At 39.5% G+C, this 16,300-nt stretch overlaps 1 protein-coding gene across 1 annotated transcript in view; it reads left to right on the plus strand.

Moving 5' to 3' along the window:
* Positions 1–3,219, plus strand: part of LOC124718894 — an 81,265-nt gene extending 78,046 nt beyond the window's left edge. Inside the window, exon 7 of the mRNA XM_047244542.1 lies at positions 2,643–3,219. Coding sequence (XP_047100498.1) covers positions 2,643–2,759 — 117 coding nt within the window. The 3' untranslated portion in view covers positions 2,760–3,219. The remainder of the gene's footprint in view (positions 1–2,642) is intronic.
* Positions 3,220–16,300: the final 13,081 nt, after the last annotated feature.

Here is a 16,300-nt window from a genome sequence, read left to right on the forward strand (position 1 = left end):
ACCAACCCCTAACCCTCCCATTGGATTGCCACTTAGAGCTCGATTAATCACTCCAAATCATTCCTTTTCAATCATCCACTGTCCAGTGGTGTCAGTTTTTATGCCTCTTCGAGTGTTGCTTAGCATTGCCTACAGACTCGTGTGCCTTACGAGGTGCCGCACGACCATCGTACCCCATTTCTTTTTACCTCACTATGCACAGTCATTTTGCTGGCTGGAATGCTAGTAGCAGTTTGGAACTCACGAGTGATTCCTTTTGATGATTTCATGCAATTTTTTATGACCCTCCGCAATGCTCAAAAGTCCCTGTCCGTCAGTACGTGAGGTCTCGATCCCTGTTTAGCTGTGATTGCTCCTTAGTATTGTTTCCACTTCACAGTCTCATCACCAACAGTTCACTTGGCAGTCTTGCTGAGGTGACATACGATGGCTGTAGTCTGATTAAAATTACTCAATAGTTGAAGATCAGTGTGCATTCCGTAGAAATATTGGAATACGTGAGGCAATACTGACCCTACGACTTATCTTAGAAGATAGATTAAGGAAAGGCAAACCAGTGTTTCTAGCATTTGTAGACTTAGAGAAAGCCTTTGACAATGTTGACTGCAATACCCTCTTTCAAATTCTGAAGGTGGCAAGGGTAAAATACAGGGAGCGAAAGGCTATTTACAATTTGTACAGAAACCAGAAGACAGTTATAAAAGTCGAGGGGCATGAAAGGGAAGCAGTGGTTGGGAAGGGAGTGAGACAGGGTTGTAGCCTATCCCCAGTGTTATTCAATCTGTATATTGAGCAAGCATTAAAGAAAACAAAAGAAAAATTCGGAGGAGGTATTAAAATCCATGGAGAAGAAATAAAAACTAAATAACTGATGATGGTCGAAGCAGAGAGGATATAAAATGTAGACTTGCAATGGCAAGGAAAGCGTTTCTGAAGAAGAGAAATTTGTTAACATCGAGTATAGATTTAAGTGTCAGGAAGTCGTTTCTGAAAGTATTTGTATGGAGTGTAGCCATGTATGAAAGTGAAACATGGCGATTAATAGTTTGGACAAGAAAAAAATAGAAGCTTTTGAAATGCTGAAGATTAGATGGGTAGATCACATAACTAATGAGGAGATATTGAATAGAATTAGGGAGAAATTTATGACACAACTTGACTAGAAGAAGGGATCGGTTGGTAGGACATCTTCTGAGGCATCAAGGGATCACCAATTTAGTAATGGAGGGCAGTGTGGAGGGTATAAATCATAGAGGGAGCCCAAGAAATGAATCCACTTAGCGGATTCAGAAGGATGTAGGTTGCAGTAGGTACTGGGAGATGAAGTAGCTTGCACAGGATAGAGTAGCATGGAGCGCTGCATCAAACCAGTCTCTGGACTGAAGACTACAACAACAAAACAACAGTTGACATCTGTACTTGCCACTACAGTGTTACCGTATCAGCTGCCGGCTATCATTGGCTTATAGGTGATACACAAACACCGAATGGCAGAAGACAGGTTTTGTAGCCCTGAATTTAAATCCCTGTCCTAAGTTAACCTCAGCCTCATGATGTTCCAAGGAAATGGTGGTCAACGATCTGCAGCAGAAGTAAAATCATGATCGCTTTGTTCACGGCAATTAAACCTAACCTTTATGAGCAAGATGGGAAAAAATTCAGCAGTAAATGCAGACTGTAATTTCTCGCCGTCATTGATTAGCTGAAACTGGCCTGACTCTGGCTACACGAGCTGCTGCGGTACCGGCAGATAAGCAGTCCTCGTTGGCACTTGGTTGCAGATTATAGGCAACACGGGCAGATTCCAAACTAAAAAAGAATGACAGGAGGAAAAATAAGAGCAATAAAATAGTCAATACAGTGATGAAAATTGACGTGGCAAAGAATTAGAAATAAAAATTGCATTTAAATCAGTTAATTGAATGGTTCTATATGATTATATTAACTGTATGTGTGATGCTGAATCACATCTTGCGTAGAAGTATCCAGCAGTATTTGGTTAGTGCTGTTTATGAAATGTGTGTATTTCATTAACATTGTTTGTGTGTGTGGGGGGGGGGGGGGGGGTGTTTGTGCGCACACTCTTGTGCTTTAGTGTGTGGGGGAGGGGGGGTGGAGAGAGTTGGTGTGGTTATTATGTGAGATGAAATACAAAATAAAAGTGTCAGGCCCATTATTTGGGATCCAAACACATCATGAAAGAATACCGGACAAAGGATCAAAGTGAACTGACCAATTGTTATGGCAGTTTGGCAACAGCGAATGGTTTGGGCATGCTGTTGAGTGCTCTGATTGGAGGAAACATGTGAAGTGTCAACTGTCAAGTAATTTTAATAAGACTATAGTCCACGCTAGTAGTCACCGACCTCTTCCAACTGTGCCATTCTGCTGTTCCCGCTTCTCTACTTACAACATAATACTCCCTGCCTCATTTTATACTGACATGTGCCTCTAACAATGTCTAGTTCTAGTAGTCAATTTCACATTTTGTAGGGGAGTCGATATACTGACACACACACACACACACACACACACACACACACACACACACACACACACACAGAGAGAGAGAGAGAGAGAGAGAGAGAGAGAGAGAGAGAGAGAGATCTTTCCAAAACAGTTGATCCATGGACTTTTTGCAGACGGGCATCGACCTGACGTCGTGGGTGCGACCGGTGCCACCGCATGACCCCGAGGCACCTGGCTTAGTGGACATAGCGGAGGAGGCAGAGCACGTGCGGCTGTACGAGGTGATGTAGTGCCCGGCAGAGGGGGCCTGCACTTGCAGGCCAGGACGATCTTCTGTGTTGACAGTCAGTGGCCACAGCAGTATGTGCGGCAAAAAATTGGTGGCACCGCAACACGCCATGTGACAGTTCAGCATGAGGTGAAACGTGGGGCAGTGGCAGTCGGTATCTGTATCGGCCTCAGAAGGTGGCATCAGTGTCACTAAATACTCATTCTCCTATGCATGTGTCAGATGTAAGTGGTATAATTTGTTTGTGTGTGTGTGTGTGTGTGTGTGTGTGTGTGTAAAACCATGTAAACTAACAATGTGTATCGATCCTCACGAGAATATGCAGTTAACGAAGTGTGGCTGTTTGGTCCAGGTGAGCCTGTGTGGGGAGACAGCGAACACTCACCTCATTGGACAGACTCAATTTCTGTCTCTGTAGAAATTCAGGAATATTTGATCTATTAAATGTCTTCCTAATTGAAGTGTTGCACTTGTGTTCATCAGTGTTGTTACCATCTGACAATTTTTGTGTATTATGTATCTGTATTTTCTTTTTAACTTAAAATTCTTAAAGGTTAATGTTATGATTACATTAAACTAATGGGCACAGTTTTGGAACTGACACAATATTTTGTTACAGTAGTGGAAGTCAACCTGGGTGTCATGTAAAAATGTAAGCTCAACAGATTTAGCGAATCTGTATCTTTATTTGTAGTCTGCAAACCACTGTTTAGTGCATGGCAAAGGATACTTCCCACAGTAACACGTTTGTAGGTTGTTTCTTGTTCCAGGATAACTGCTTCCAGTTCCAGGTTAATTGCTTAAAATGGCTCTGTATAGGCTTTAATCAGTTTATTGGTAGTCTTGCCTTCTCAGTCTGTGCAAGAGCAATAAATAGTGTTTTCCCTACAGGATCAATAATTAAGGGTGACATAGTAATCTTGTAGATTCTCCACTTCGTACTGTTTCGTGAAATATTGTAAGCAAGCTTACGTGGGACAGTACACATCCGTGTTTAAGCATACGCCATTTCCGCATCTCCGAGATTTTCTCTCATGGGTCAGTCAACCGCGTCACCATTCGTGCTGCGTTTCTGTCTTGTTATCTCTGACGGAATTATGGTGTTGTTGGCAAACTTAAAAATTGTTTGTTGTCTTCAAATTTTAAGTCTTTTTCAAAATTTCTCCATTACTTCTTGTACCACGGGTCATGGATATGGCGCATTACCACGATGGAAAATGCCACTGCCATCGGGAAATATCATAATCGTGAAGGGGTGTACGTAGTCTGCAACCAGTGTCTGATACTACTCGGCCATCACGGTGCCTTGCACGAGCTGCACTGGACCCAGGGATGCCCACATGAATGGTCCCCAGAGCATAATGGGGCCGCCGTCAACTTGTATCCATCCAACAGTAAAGATGTGAAGGAGCTGTTCCCCTGGAAGATGACAGATTCGCACCCTCCCAATGGTGTGACGAAAACGCTATTGGGATCCTTCAGACCACGCAATGCTGTGCCACTATTCCAATGTCCAGTGCCAATGTTCATGTGCCCATTTCAGTTTTAGGTGCTGGTGTTAACATTGGCATACACATGTCGTTGGCTGTGGAGGCCAATCATTAGGAATGTTCGGTGCACTGTGTGTTCAGAGACATTTGTACTCTGCCCATCATTAAAGTCTGATGACGATAGTTCCACCACAGTTCGCACCTGTCCTGTTTCACAGTCTGCACAGCCTACGATATCCGACATGTGTAATGAGGGGTAGCCACCCAACTCCATGATTTCTGAATGTGGCTTCACCTTGGTTGCTCCACGTGTTGAAGACACTCATTACAGCACTCCGAGAACATACAAGAAGTCGTGCAGATTTTCAAATGCTGATGTTGAGCCTCTGGGCCATCGCAATCTGCCCTCGGTCAAACTCGGATACATCATGGACCTTCCCTATTCTACACACAGACAGCAGGCTTACTGATACTACATGCACTGTGTCTGACTAGCAGTCATTCCTTGCTAGGTGATGGAGTCATCACCTGGAAAGGTTTATATCAATAGTAGATTGGTTGTCATAATCTTTTGGCTGATAAGTGTGTGTGTGTCTGTAAAAGCCCTCTTTCGCTTTATCTTGTCGTCGTGGGCCTTGCATGAAATGTACTTTGGTGGCAGTAGAATCACTTTGCAGGAAACAGATTGGAGAATCATCTTTCATTGCACCCTTGGCATAAAATCATTCTCTTTTTTTTCATAGCTGTGATTAATGTGAAACATTATGTTCATAATAAGTGGATTTCTGTAATAACGCAATATAGTGGTAAACTTCAGACAATTTGAGTCTCAGTATAATACTTAAGTCAGTTATATTTCTTGCTGAATGAGGCACTTGTGGGGCGGCTGGTGGAAATTAATGTTGTTTATTTAAAATGTAGAAAAGATGCAATTCCCTGCCGTTTAACCATATGTGGGGCTGCAGGTGGAATTATGTTGATTAAAATGTTCCTATTATTTATGCTGTTGTTTTGCCGTTCTCAACACTGGCTCTCTAACTACAATTTTGGCAACCAGAAAGTAATTAGCAAAATGTGAAGCCTGTAATTAGAATTCCTAGTGCCCACTTCATCTGAGGAATACACCTATAGCTACAGCTTAAAGCTCTGAGGAATTAGGAAATTGTCTGGGATTCATAATCAAAAACGATCGTGGAAAAAACGTTCACTGTACTCTGAAAGTCACAGATGAAAAAAAAAGAATCCACACAATCTGACTAACAGAGCAGTTCAGAGTCTAATGCGCTGATGCAACTATAACTATCCAAATTAAATGTTTAAGTGAATGCTCGCCATAATTTGATGATTATGTTCATCAAACGCCACGCTAAATAATGGTAGAATGTTTGTCCCGCGACGGCGTGTGAAAATACGACAGCGTGTGAAAATACGACATACGCAAACTGAAAATAGATAATTAAAGTCATCCCAGAATTAACACTTCACTCAAAAATGATTTTATGGTTACGCGTATCCCAAGTAACTTAATACGGCATCCGAGGCTGTTTATAGCAATGATACCGACGCGACGCGACGCGACTCCCGACACAGATGGTGTGCTATTCAGCGTCTGGAGAGAACTGGGGCCTTTTTCTCTTGCGCAGCGTTCTTATATATAAAGCCGCGGCGCGGACGGCTAAGGGATTGCCTGATCAAAATTGCTCTCCCGACTAGCCGCTGGGCTAGTAATGCACCACTTTAAGCTATAGAATAAATTATAGCTTCTTTTGCTGATGACAGATGAAGCTCTCAATTTAAATGTGCATTCAGCACACAGGTAAGTAATCATAATAATATAATCATAATAAAAGTTTGACGTGGCTAAGTTAAATATTTTGGGCAAGAGAATTAATTTAATTACACTACACGCAGTAGACGAGCTCTGAACTTGCCCTTTGGAGATACGCTATCACTATAGTTTTATAGTTATTCAATTGAAACTTCTCATATCTTTATGATTATAGCGGATCTCCCTTCTACTTAAATCTAAACATCCTAGCCTTATTTATTAGCCTACTTAATCTATCTTGCTTCCTTAATTTTTAAGACAAAAACCAGAAAATCATCAATTTACACAAAAATTTTAATTTGTGATATCCAGAATACTGTTTCTATTAAATTATTATGAAAAAGGAATCTAAATATAAATTTTTAAGTCTCTAGCTCTTTTCTGTTGCGCCAATGATTTGTATAGAAAAACGTCCAAATTTCGAAAATGGTTAAAGTTATTGAACTGACATTCAACACATACTGATTTAGTATTACTCCTGATATGCTAGAACCGTTTCAGGTTATTTACTTGATTTTAAAAGTATTGCGCAACCGGTATGACGTCAGAGCTAGTTACAGCGGACTGGCTGGCACACAATAAGACTATGTGAATTTATTACGGCGTGAGTAGGCTGCTTCCCTACACACTGATAATGATGTCATTGTCCAAAGGACAACTACTACAATTAACCACTAAGGAAAAAACAGTTATGAGTTTGTACTGCCAGGTCTTCCAAGAATCTGACAGCTATTTATGGATCATGAGAGAATTACATGCTAAGAATCTGTAGACATATATCATCCTGGTTGACAGGCATAAGTAAAATCACCTTTTCCCATTTCCATTTTACACATACAGAAAAGTAATACTGTATAAATACACCTGACATTCACTAAATAGGCCTGGGGATACACTGTGCTACAAAACTTACATAAACTAAACTTACTGCAGCTACCTTGTAAAGAAAAATATAAACCTTAGATGCATTTGTGTCAGCCTGTAAGGAGAGGAATGTGGTCTGAAAAGTCTTAGCTTGCTGTGAAAAACACTTTCTTCCTTATCCCTTTTTTGTGACTTACTGTTTTGTAGCTAGCTCACCACACATTTTGGAAAACTATTGTCATTTGTTTGCTTCCTCTTTTCACAGTCTTTCTCTTGAGCTCATTGAAAACGGAGGAAAATATGGGGCACATATTGTGGTTACGTGACATATAAACTTTAAACTTGAGTAAACAGGTTGTGTTTTTTTATGTTCTTACTTCAGAGGTTCAGTTTCTTCTTCAAAGGTGTTTTCATTTCTTTGCATAAAACATTAGTTCAGATAAAATTACAATTAGGGATAATGTATAGCTGAGCATGATCACAATTTCAATTTTGCTTCTCAAATAGAAGTCATATCCTCCTGAGAAGTTGATTTTGGCCCATCTAACATGATGTTAACGATGAATATGCTAAAACAGAATCCTTAAAGATTTAAGATTTTGAGACTTGCCCAAAAGGAACTTCTGCAACAAAGGCTTATGTATTTCTTTGAGTCATATACATTGTAGCTATACAATATTTATTGTACTATGCACTAACAAACATGATGTGGTGGTGAATGTCACTGTCTAAGGCACTGCAACCCAGAAAATATTGAAAGGAAATTATGGAAAACTGATAACACCACCTTGACACTTGACGGGATGGAGGCAACGTTCTTCCACTCAGGTTGTAATATTTATTAAGACTTCTACTTGATCTTAGTCTTGGTAAGTACTACAGCCTGAGTGAGAGGTTGCCATCAGTTTGTCAAATGTAGGAGGCAGTGGTGCCCATTATGAAGGATAATAAATAACACTACAAAAGAGAGGGACGGAGGCAGGTGATATGTCTTTTGTCAATGCCATTGTTGGCAGGTAGCATTACAGAAATGCTAATTTTAGCAGTCTCTGTATTGACCTCTAATTTTAGCATTATATTTTTTCATTAAAATTACAGTGAACCAATTTACTGGGTGAAAATCAAGACCAAGTCCAGAATCAATTTCAAAGCATAAACACACATTAGATATCTATTACTTGAAATAATAAAATTTGCCTCCCTGTACTTTAGAAATGATTTTAGAAACATTTGTGAAATAATGCATAGCAATTGATAATGTGTAAAGTGCTCTGATTTTGTAAAATTGTGAAACCTGTTAGAGATGAGACAGCTGCATCCAGTATATGTCACTGTCATACTACAGCATGAGATTACGAAATTAAAGCATAGCTGTAATTGTAGTTTTTAAGATGCACACTGTAATGAGGATTATAATGCTGTAGCTATAGTAAGGAGGTGAATGGGCAGTTCAAAGCAATACGAAACATTCGTAACTTGTAACTACACTATGAACTAATAAATAAAGGAAGAGGCTTTCAACTAAGTAACGTCCAGGTCATAACCTCGAGGATATTGAAAGAATGACAGCAGTCTGTGGGAAGGCTCTTTCATGCCACGCCAACTGAAGAGCTGCGGCCACACCTCCAGGGGCAGTTCCACCACTGTGATGGTGACTCGGTTCTGCCGGCATGCATCCCCCACCACTTCGGCAGTGGTGGTGTGGGACAGTAGGGGAGAGGGGAGAGAGTATATAAGATGGCGTCCAGCAGGTGAATAGCTGTTGTCAATAGCATCTGAAGGTGGCCGCAATGAGTCATTTTCCAGAAATGTACGAGAGAACATTTCAGATTGATTATCTTTAATGTTAGTTGTCTCACATCCTGCAGAGACTGTTTTAAAAACTTAGTATTTTTACAATTACTTCATAAAATATTAATTGTTTTTGTTTGCCATTACATTTATATCTTTCCTCAAAAAATGCTTGAAAGAGTGGATATAACAGTATGACCAAAAACACCCTCTACAAAGATATAAAATGGTTACATCAGACAAAAAGTATTTAACAACCCACCAGAGCACATTAAATGTGACATAGATAATGTGGTGGAATATAAGACTGAATTAAGCATCTTTTGGTGGACACTGCCTTCTACTCAACTGAAGAGTCTCTTCACAGAAACTCCTAAATTAAATGTTTTAGATTATTTTATGCTTATGATTAGCTTGGTAAGACAGTAGTGTAAAGTCATTTCACTGCATTGCCCTTAATTTAAGTGTACATCTTTCACTTTATTCCAAATCCCAGAGACCACTTTCATCAGCATTTGTGGAATATGACCAATGTAGTGTTGTAATTTAATAGTTGCTGATACAACAAGGTAAAGCAATGAAAGATGCTCATAACGTTTGATCTGTGCAGCTACATGAACTATTAGGTATATGTAGCAGAGGATCTTATAAAATAACATTAATTGGTTTCACCTCCATTCAGTGGCAACTTAAATGTAAAGCTTCACTACAAAAGCATTGTGATACCATAAAAGGAAGCTCAAAACTGTAGGCATCCCATACATCCCTTCGAGAAGGAGAACCTTCAGGGATGTGAAATGAGCTGAGGTACACATTAACAAAAGACAGGCAAATGATTGAAACTTGATGTGGAAGATTCATTGTAGAAAAAAGGTACTGTCTCCTCAATTGAATTACATAACTGACATTTGTCTGCTATTGGTAGTTTATTATTTACTTCTTGATAGGAATATTTTTCAAAGAAAATAATCTCCTATACATGCAAACACAGGTTTTGTTTGCCGCACATTGTCATGCAACTCTGCAATGAACACTGCTACTTGCCCTGTAGCTAACACAAAGTATCAATCTTTGAAACTAATTTGTAGGAGTGGCCAATAATGCATTTTATTTATATTCAGGAGATTGTCACAGTAGTGCGCCCGAATAAAATCTTTTCAGTTTTCGAGCCACATCAGTTTGAATAAAACACTCAGGCTTTTTACAGTTGTCTCTGCAGGAGTAAACACCACTGACTGCAGGGTTGACTGACATTAAATTTACTGACGAGGTTGAGAGGGAATTGCTGCGGTCGAAGGTTTGAATCCTGGCTCGGGCATTGATGTATGTGATGTCCTTAGGTTAGTTAGGTTTAAGTAGTTCTAAGTCTAGGGGACTGATGACCTCAGATGTTATGTCCCATAGCGCTTAGAGCCATTTGAACCATTTTTGAGAGGGAAAGCGAGCTACTGTTCTCTGACACTTTAGTCGAACGGGAGGAAGGACACTGGCTCGGTCATTCTGTGTATGGGAAACCTATACACCTTGCCTGTACTTAATTGCAAATAGTTTCCACAACATGTTAGTGCACAGAGCAAAGATTATTTCTGATGACACCAGTTACAATCTGAACTTCATCATTTGAAATGTACGTTCAGAGAAAAGACTTACAACAAGGGAGACATTGCTGTAGCCTTCATGTGTCACTGACGGAGGACCTTCGTGAATTGGTGAAATAGGTCGAGCCAGCTGCATTCCTTCCATACTGTTGGGCAATTACTATCAAGATAAGATGGATCCTTTGTTGCAGAGAGATAGACTGAGACCAGTGTTACAGCCCACCACCAAAGTAAGAGATAAGTCATCCATTAAAAGACGATGTAAGTATTAATGCCTGATGTCCGATGTGAAAGTGGCAGCATCTACATAGGCCAAATCATTCGCATGGTTGCTGAACATTGTGCTAAGCACATGTGACACATTAAATAGGGGGGAAGCATGGGAAGTTGGCCGTCGCTGAACATTTCCTGGAGAACAGTCACAAAATACAATTTGAAAAGACAAGAGTCTCAGCTTTTGCGTCACTGATATGTAATATATGACACACACATCACCAGTGCAATTCCATTTGACACTGACCACAGTCTGAAACTGGTCACTAAAGTAAAGTAATACATGATGCAATAAAGGTCATCTCGCATAAAGAATTTGACAGCCTGCGGTGGATATTTAAAATGATTTTATCTTTCAGAAACCTCATAAGTTGGCTTTTGAGGATAATTGATGTCTATCTTGCAGTTCAAGTTCGGGTTTTACAGCACGTCCACGACACTCTCTCACAGGCCAAATAATTGTGTGTCCATTGCATTAACAGTGCCCTTCTTTGTTCTTGTTCAGTATCCCTGTTAGTCCTGTTGGATATGAACCCTACCCACTACTATGGGTTGCAAGTGCGTGTTGTTGGCAATCCCTCTGGTAGGTAGAGAAAGCTGGCTGAATTGTGAATTGGGTTGTCAGGTTAAGTGGATGCTGCCATGGAATATCTCAGACCAGTCAGTACAAATGCCTATAATAATATGAGTGTGACCCTCACAACACCAGTAGAAGTAATGTCTACTGTAAAAATCTTAAAATCAAAAAGTTATAGTGGCTATGATAATATATAAGCAAAGTTAGTCAAACATTGTACCTCTGAGTTCAGTGACATTTTAAGTTATTTGTTTAAGTAGTCTGTTATCAGTAGAACCTTTCCTGAATGGTTGAAATATGCTGAATTTAAGCCTTTGTATAAGAAAAGAGAGAGAGAAATACCATCAAACTTCCATCCAGTTTCACTTTTGCACACATTCTCAAAGAGTTTAGTAAAGATAACACCCGTGTACGGTTGTCTTCACAACCATCTGCCCACAAGTAAAATATTATTCCAGTCACAATTCAGATTTATAAAGGGCTCCAATATTGAGAAGGCTCTCTACACACACACACACACACACACACACACACACACACACACACTGAGAATGTAATAAATTACTGGCTATTGATATATTTTGTGATCTGTCAAAGGCATCTGATTGTGTAAATCACAACCTTTTAAGTAAATTAGAATAGTCTGGTGTAACAAGAAATGCTGCAAAATTATTCAAATCCTTCATCTCTGTCAGAAAACAAAGTGTGTCAATAGGAAAGAGACGTATTAAGCCATCAGGCATGATTCAACTGGAAACAATAATGTGGTGTCCTCCAAGATTCCATCTTAGGGCCCTTGCTTTTTCTTGTGCAGAGCAATGACCTTTTGTCAGTAACATTACCAGTTGTCAAGATTGTTTTGTTTACAGGTGATACAAACATAGCAATAAATAGTAAGTCAAGAATAGCCTTAGAAAGGTTGTCTAATGAAATTTTCATGGACAATAATAGATGGTTCTTAACCAATTGTCTGCCAGTAAACCTTGAAAGAACATACTCTATGCAGTCCAGGACTTGTAACAGGTTTCCTGCCAGTATGTGCCTAAAATATGATGACAAGCATATGGAAGAAGTTGACAGTGTTTAATTGTTGGGATTACAGCTTGATAACAAATTTAACTGGAAGGAGCATACCACAGAGTTCCTGATGTGCCTAAACAAATTTCTGTTTGCTATCCAATTGCTGTCAGATGTAGGAGACAAAAAAGCAAGCATACTATGTTTACTTTCATTCCATATTGTCATACAAGGTTATTTCTGGGGTCACAAATTGAACCAAGCTGAAGTTTTCTGAGCCCAGAAACATGCAATACGAATTATTTGTTGTACGAACTCAATAACATCCTCCAGAGAGCTATTTAAAGAACTGGGACACTAACTACAGTGTCCCAATATATTTATCCCTTAATGAAATTTGTCATTAAATATGTGTCTCTTTTTTCTCCAAACCAAAGGCACAGTTCATGGACTCAGCAGTAGAAATAAGAATAACTTTCACAAAGAGTTAGTCACTTACTTTGGTTCAGAAAGATGCCAACTATTCAGTAATAGGCCAGCACTCATAAAAAAATTCAACTAATAAAAAGGTGCAGTTTGAGAGGAGTCTAAAGGATTTATTGGTGGCCAACTCATTGTACTCCACTGATGAATTCCTTAGCCGAACCAACTGATGTGTATATGGTGTTAATAATATCACATAATGTTAATATTGTGCACAGTCCCACTTCTGAACAAATTTTGTGCAGTAATGTAATCACATTAAATAAATGCTGCCAAATTGGCTGCAATAGCCTAAGAATTATGTTATGTACATAAGTGTATTGAACATTTAATATTGATGATATTGTTTTTTAATTTGATGATGCTTGGCTGCAACAGCCTAAGAATTATGATATGCACATAAGTATATTGAACATTTAATATTTGATGATAAGTTCAATATCCTTTTCAATGCAAATTTATTTACACAGATTCCACCTCCACAAGGGAAATGTCATTTGAAATCTGTAGACGGTGCATTAACACGTATGTTCTTAATTTATGAATATTTATTGTGTGTTCTTGTTTTGTGACATGTTCCAATCCCAGATGATCTCTTCACTATGGATCAATTGGAACAAAAAGTATGTCTAACTTGAAACCTGAGATTACCAGAAGATTTTTGGCATAAATCTAAGAGTATCAAAAGATGGGGAAATCGAGGTATTATATTTGTCACATTACATACAAAACTCAACTCTGCTGAGGTAGAAATTCAAGCTATATGCGAGATTGATTGTGCAAGACCAGTATTGAGGGTGAGTGCAAACATACAATTGAACCCTTCTGTCAGCCACCACATTTTTCCCCAGATAAAACAGACAAAATCAGAAAAAATCCTAAGCTTGTCAATACACATTTTATTATTTCATCATTGGAGGAGACTTTAATCACCTCTGGAAACCATTGGGATAGTTACACTTTTGTAGGTGGGATGACAAGACATCCCATGAAACAATACTATATGTTTTCTCTGAAAACTGCTAAGAGCAGATAGAACTTTTGATATTGCAGCACATCAGCAATCGTGAATAATTTAATGATTATAAAGAATCCGCCTCGAATGCAAATTGAAACCGGATGTTGACCTTGGTTTCGGCGTGGATAACCACGCCATCTTTGGAACACATTAAAACTACAAACTGCCTAAGAGATATGGTCCAACATTAATACAGAACGCCCAAAAGGGCAAAAGACTTGCATAAAATGTAAAATAAAAAGTACGCGTGTACCTGAGAGTCCGCAACCCACCAAATGTTGGCTGAGGTGAGGAAGCACACTTCTGGTGTTTGAGTTAAGTACAGGTATTGACATGGTACACATGTACCGTTTATTTTACATTTTATGTGAGTCTTTTGCCCTTTTGGGCGTTCTGTATTAATGTTGGACTCTGCTTCTTTAGGCAGTTTGTAGTTTTAATGTGTTCCGAAGAAGGTGTGGTTATCTGCACTGAAACCTAGGTTAACATCCGGTTTCAATTTGCAATCGAGTGGATTCTTTATAATCATTAAGAGTAGATAGTTCAGAAGTCCACTCACGACTGGCTTATATTAGATCTAATGGCAACATGAACATGTCCCCATTGAAACTGGTATCAGCAACTGGGAGACAGTTGTAGCAGCAATGCTTACCAAAGCACAAAGGCCAACTAAAGTAAGTAGACAGGTGTACATGTTCAGTTAACTGTGTAAGGAGTCAGCAGTGCTATGTCACATGGAAGAACTCGAAACCTGTACCTCTAGGCAGGAGCCGGTAGAGAGGCTCTGGACAGGATACTGTAAAGCAGGGCTTCCCAACCTTTTCAGCAGGTGGACCCCTTCTTCAGTTGAAAATCCATGGCGGACCCCTAGTCAGTCAAGAGCACAGTAACTTCAAATTTCAGAGCGAAACCCAGCGAACTGAAAGCTTCTTAATGCAAATTCCATGTTCCCAATGATCCCCCCCCCCCCCCCCCCAAAGGTATCAATAGTCTTTGTTTTAGAGATGACTGAAAACAACTTGAAGGTCAAAAATTGACTTATGAAATAGGTAGTCACTGACAATGCAAGTTTAACATTTAATGATGCCTGGGGCCGCATACGTACCAGCGAGCGCTGTGATTGGTCGACAAAGCTCACTCTGCGCATGCATAAAAGGTTTCAGCGTATCTAACATCATGAGCCGGCGCACAAACGACCCCCGTATTGTTGCGAAACAATCAGAGAATCCACATTCTCCGGCACTAAACTGTGTGTGCGTTCTCACTTAGGAACTGCAAAGGAACTGTTCTAAAACATATTAGGTATATAGTACATTAATAAAATTAAAGTTTGTACTGACTGGAAAAGATGCAGTACTTACAAGTCACACATTAAAAAAGATCTAAGCCGGAAAGGCGACGTCATGAATAGTTGTGAGATGGCGAGCCGCTAAGGGCTGCTCGTACTGTGAATAAGGGTTGCAACAAGACTGAGGTGCCCACTTTAGAAAGTGGGGTCAAGTAAACATGGTGGTGTTACGAGCGCCATCTAGTAGCCGCAGAAACAATTAGGCTACTGTACATTCAAAATTAGACACATGAAATTGTGATGCAGCTGATTCAGGCATAACGTAAGCATTAATAATAACAGGATGAAGTTTATCTGCTTTAAATAGTAATAATAATTTTGAATGTACAGTAGCCTAATTGTTTCTGCGGCTACTAGATGGCGCTCGTAGCAACACCTGGTTTACTTGACCACACTTTCTAAAGTGGGCACCTCAATCTTATTGCAACCCTTTTTCACAGTACAAGCAGCCCTTAGCAGCTCGCCATCTCACAACTATTCATGACGTCGTCTTTCCGGCTTAGATCTTTTTTAATATGTGACTTGTAAGTGCTGCATGTTTTCCAGCCAGTACAAACTTTAATTTTATTAATGTACTATATACCTAATATGTTTTAGAACAGTTAGTCTGATTCTGAAGACGACGCTCATAGTAGCGTCGAAACCGGGTCAATTTTGACTTAATATTTGTGACCGAGGGCTTATTTGTTCCAATATGATTCTGACACGGTCACTAAACCTTAGCAGCTATGTTCAAAGTTTTAAAAGTACACGTTTTTCACACGAAAAAAAATGATGAATTTGATTTTCACATTTTTATTCAATAATTTTACTCATTATTTTACATGATTTGGTGAAGGGTGGCCGCGGAACCCCTAGAAAGAGCCTACAGACCCGTAAGGAGTCCGCGGACCACACGTTGGGAAGGCCCTCCCCCCCCCCCCACCCCGCAGATAGTACTTAATCATAGGTAACTTCATCTTCTGCAAAAGCTGTGAGGTTACCTTTAATATCATTTGCCAAGTTATTGATGTATAATACAAACATCAAGGGTCACAATACACTTCTGTGGAGCACACATAAAGTTACTTCTACATCTGTTATGATTCTTCATTCAAGATAACATGGCACAGCCTCCTTACCAAGAAACCGTCAATTCTATCACAAATTTTAATACCCCATATGATCCTACATGGGTTAACACAAGACCAGAATCTTGTTCATTGTTATTATTTGAATCACTTGAAAACACTGCCATCTTTTGCATCTTTACAGA

This window comes from Schistocerca piceifrons, chromosome 10, assembly GCF_021461385.2.
Source record: "Schistocerca piceifrons isolate TAMUIC-IGC-003096 chromosome 10, iqSchPice1.1, whole genome shotgun sequence".
In the NCBI taxonomy this organism is placed as follows: domain Eukaryota; kingdom Metazoa; phylum Arthropoda; class Insecta; order Orthoptera; family Acrididae; genus Schistocerca; species Schistocerca piceifrons.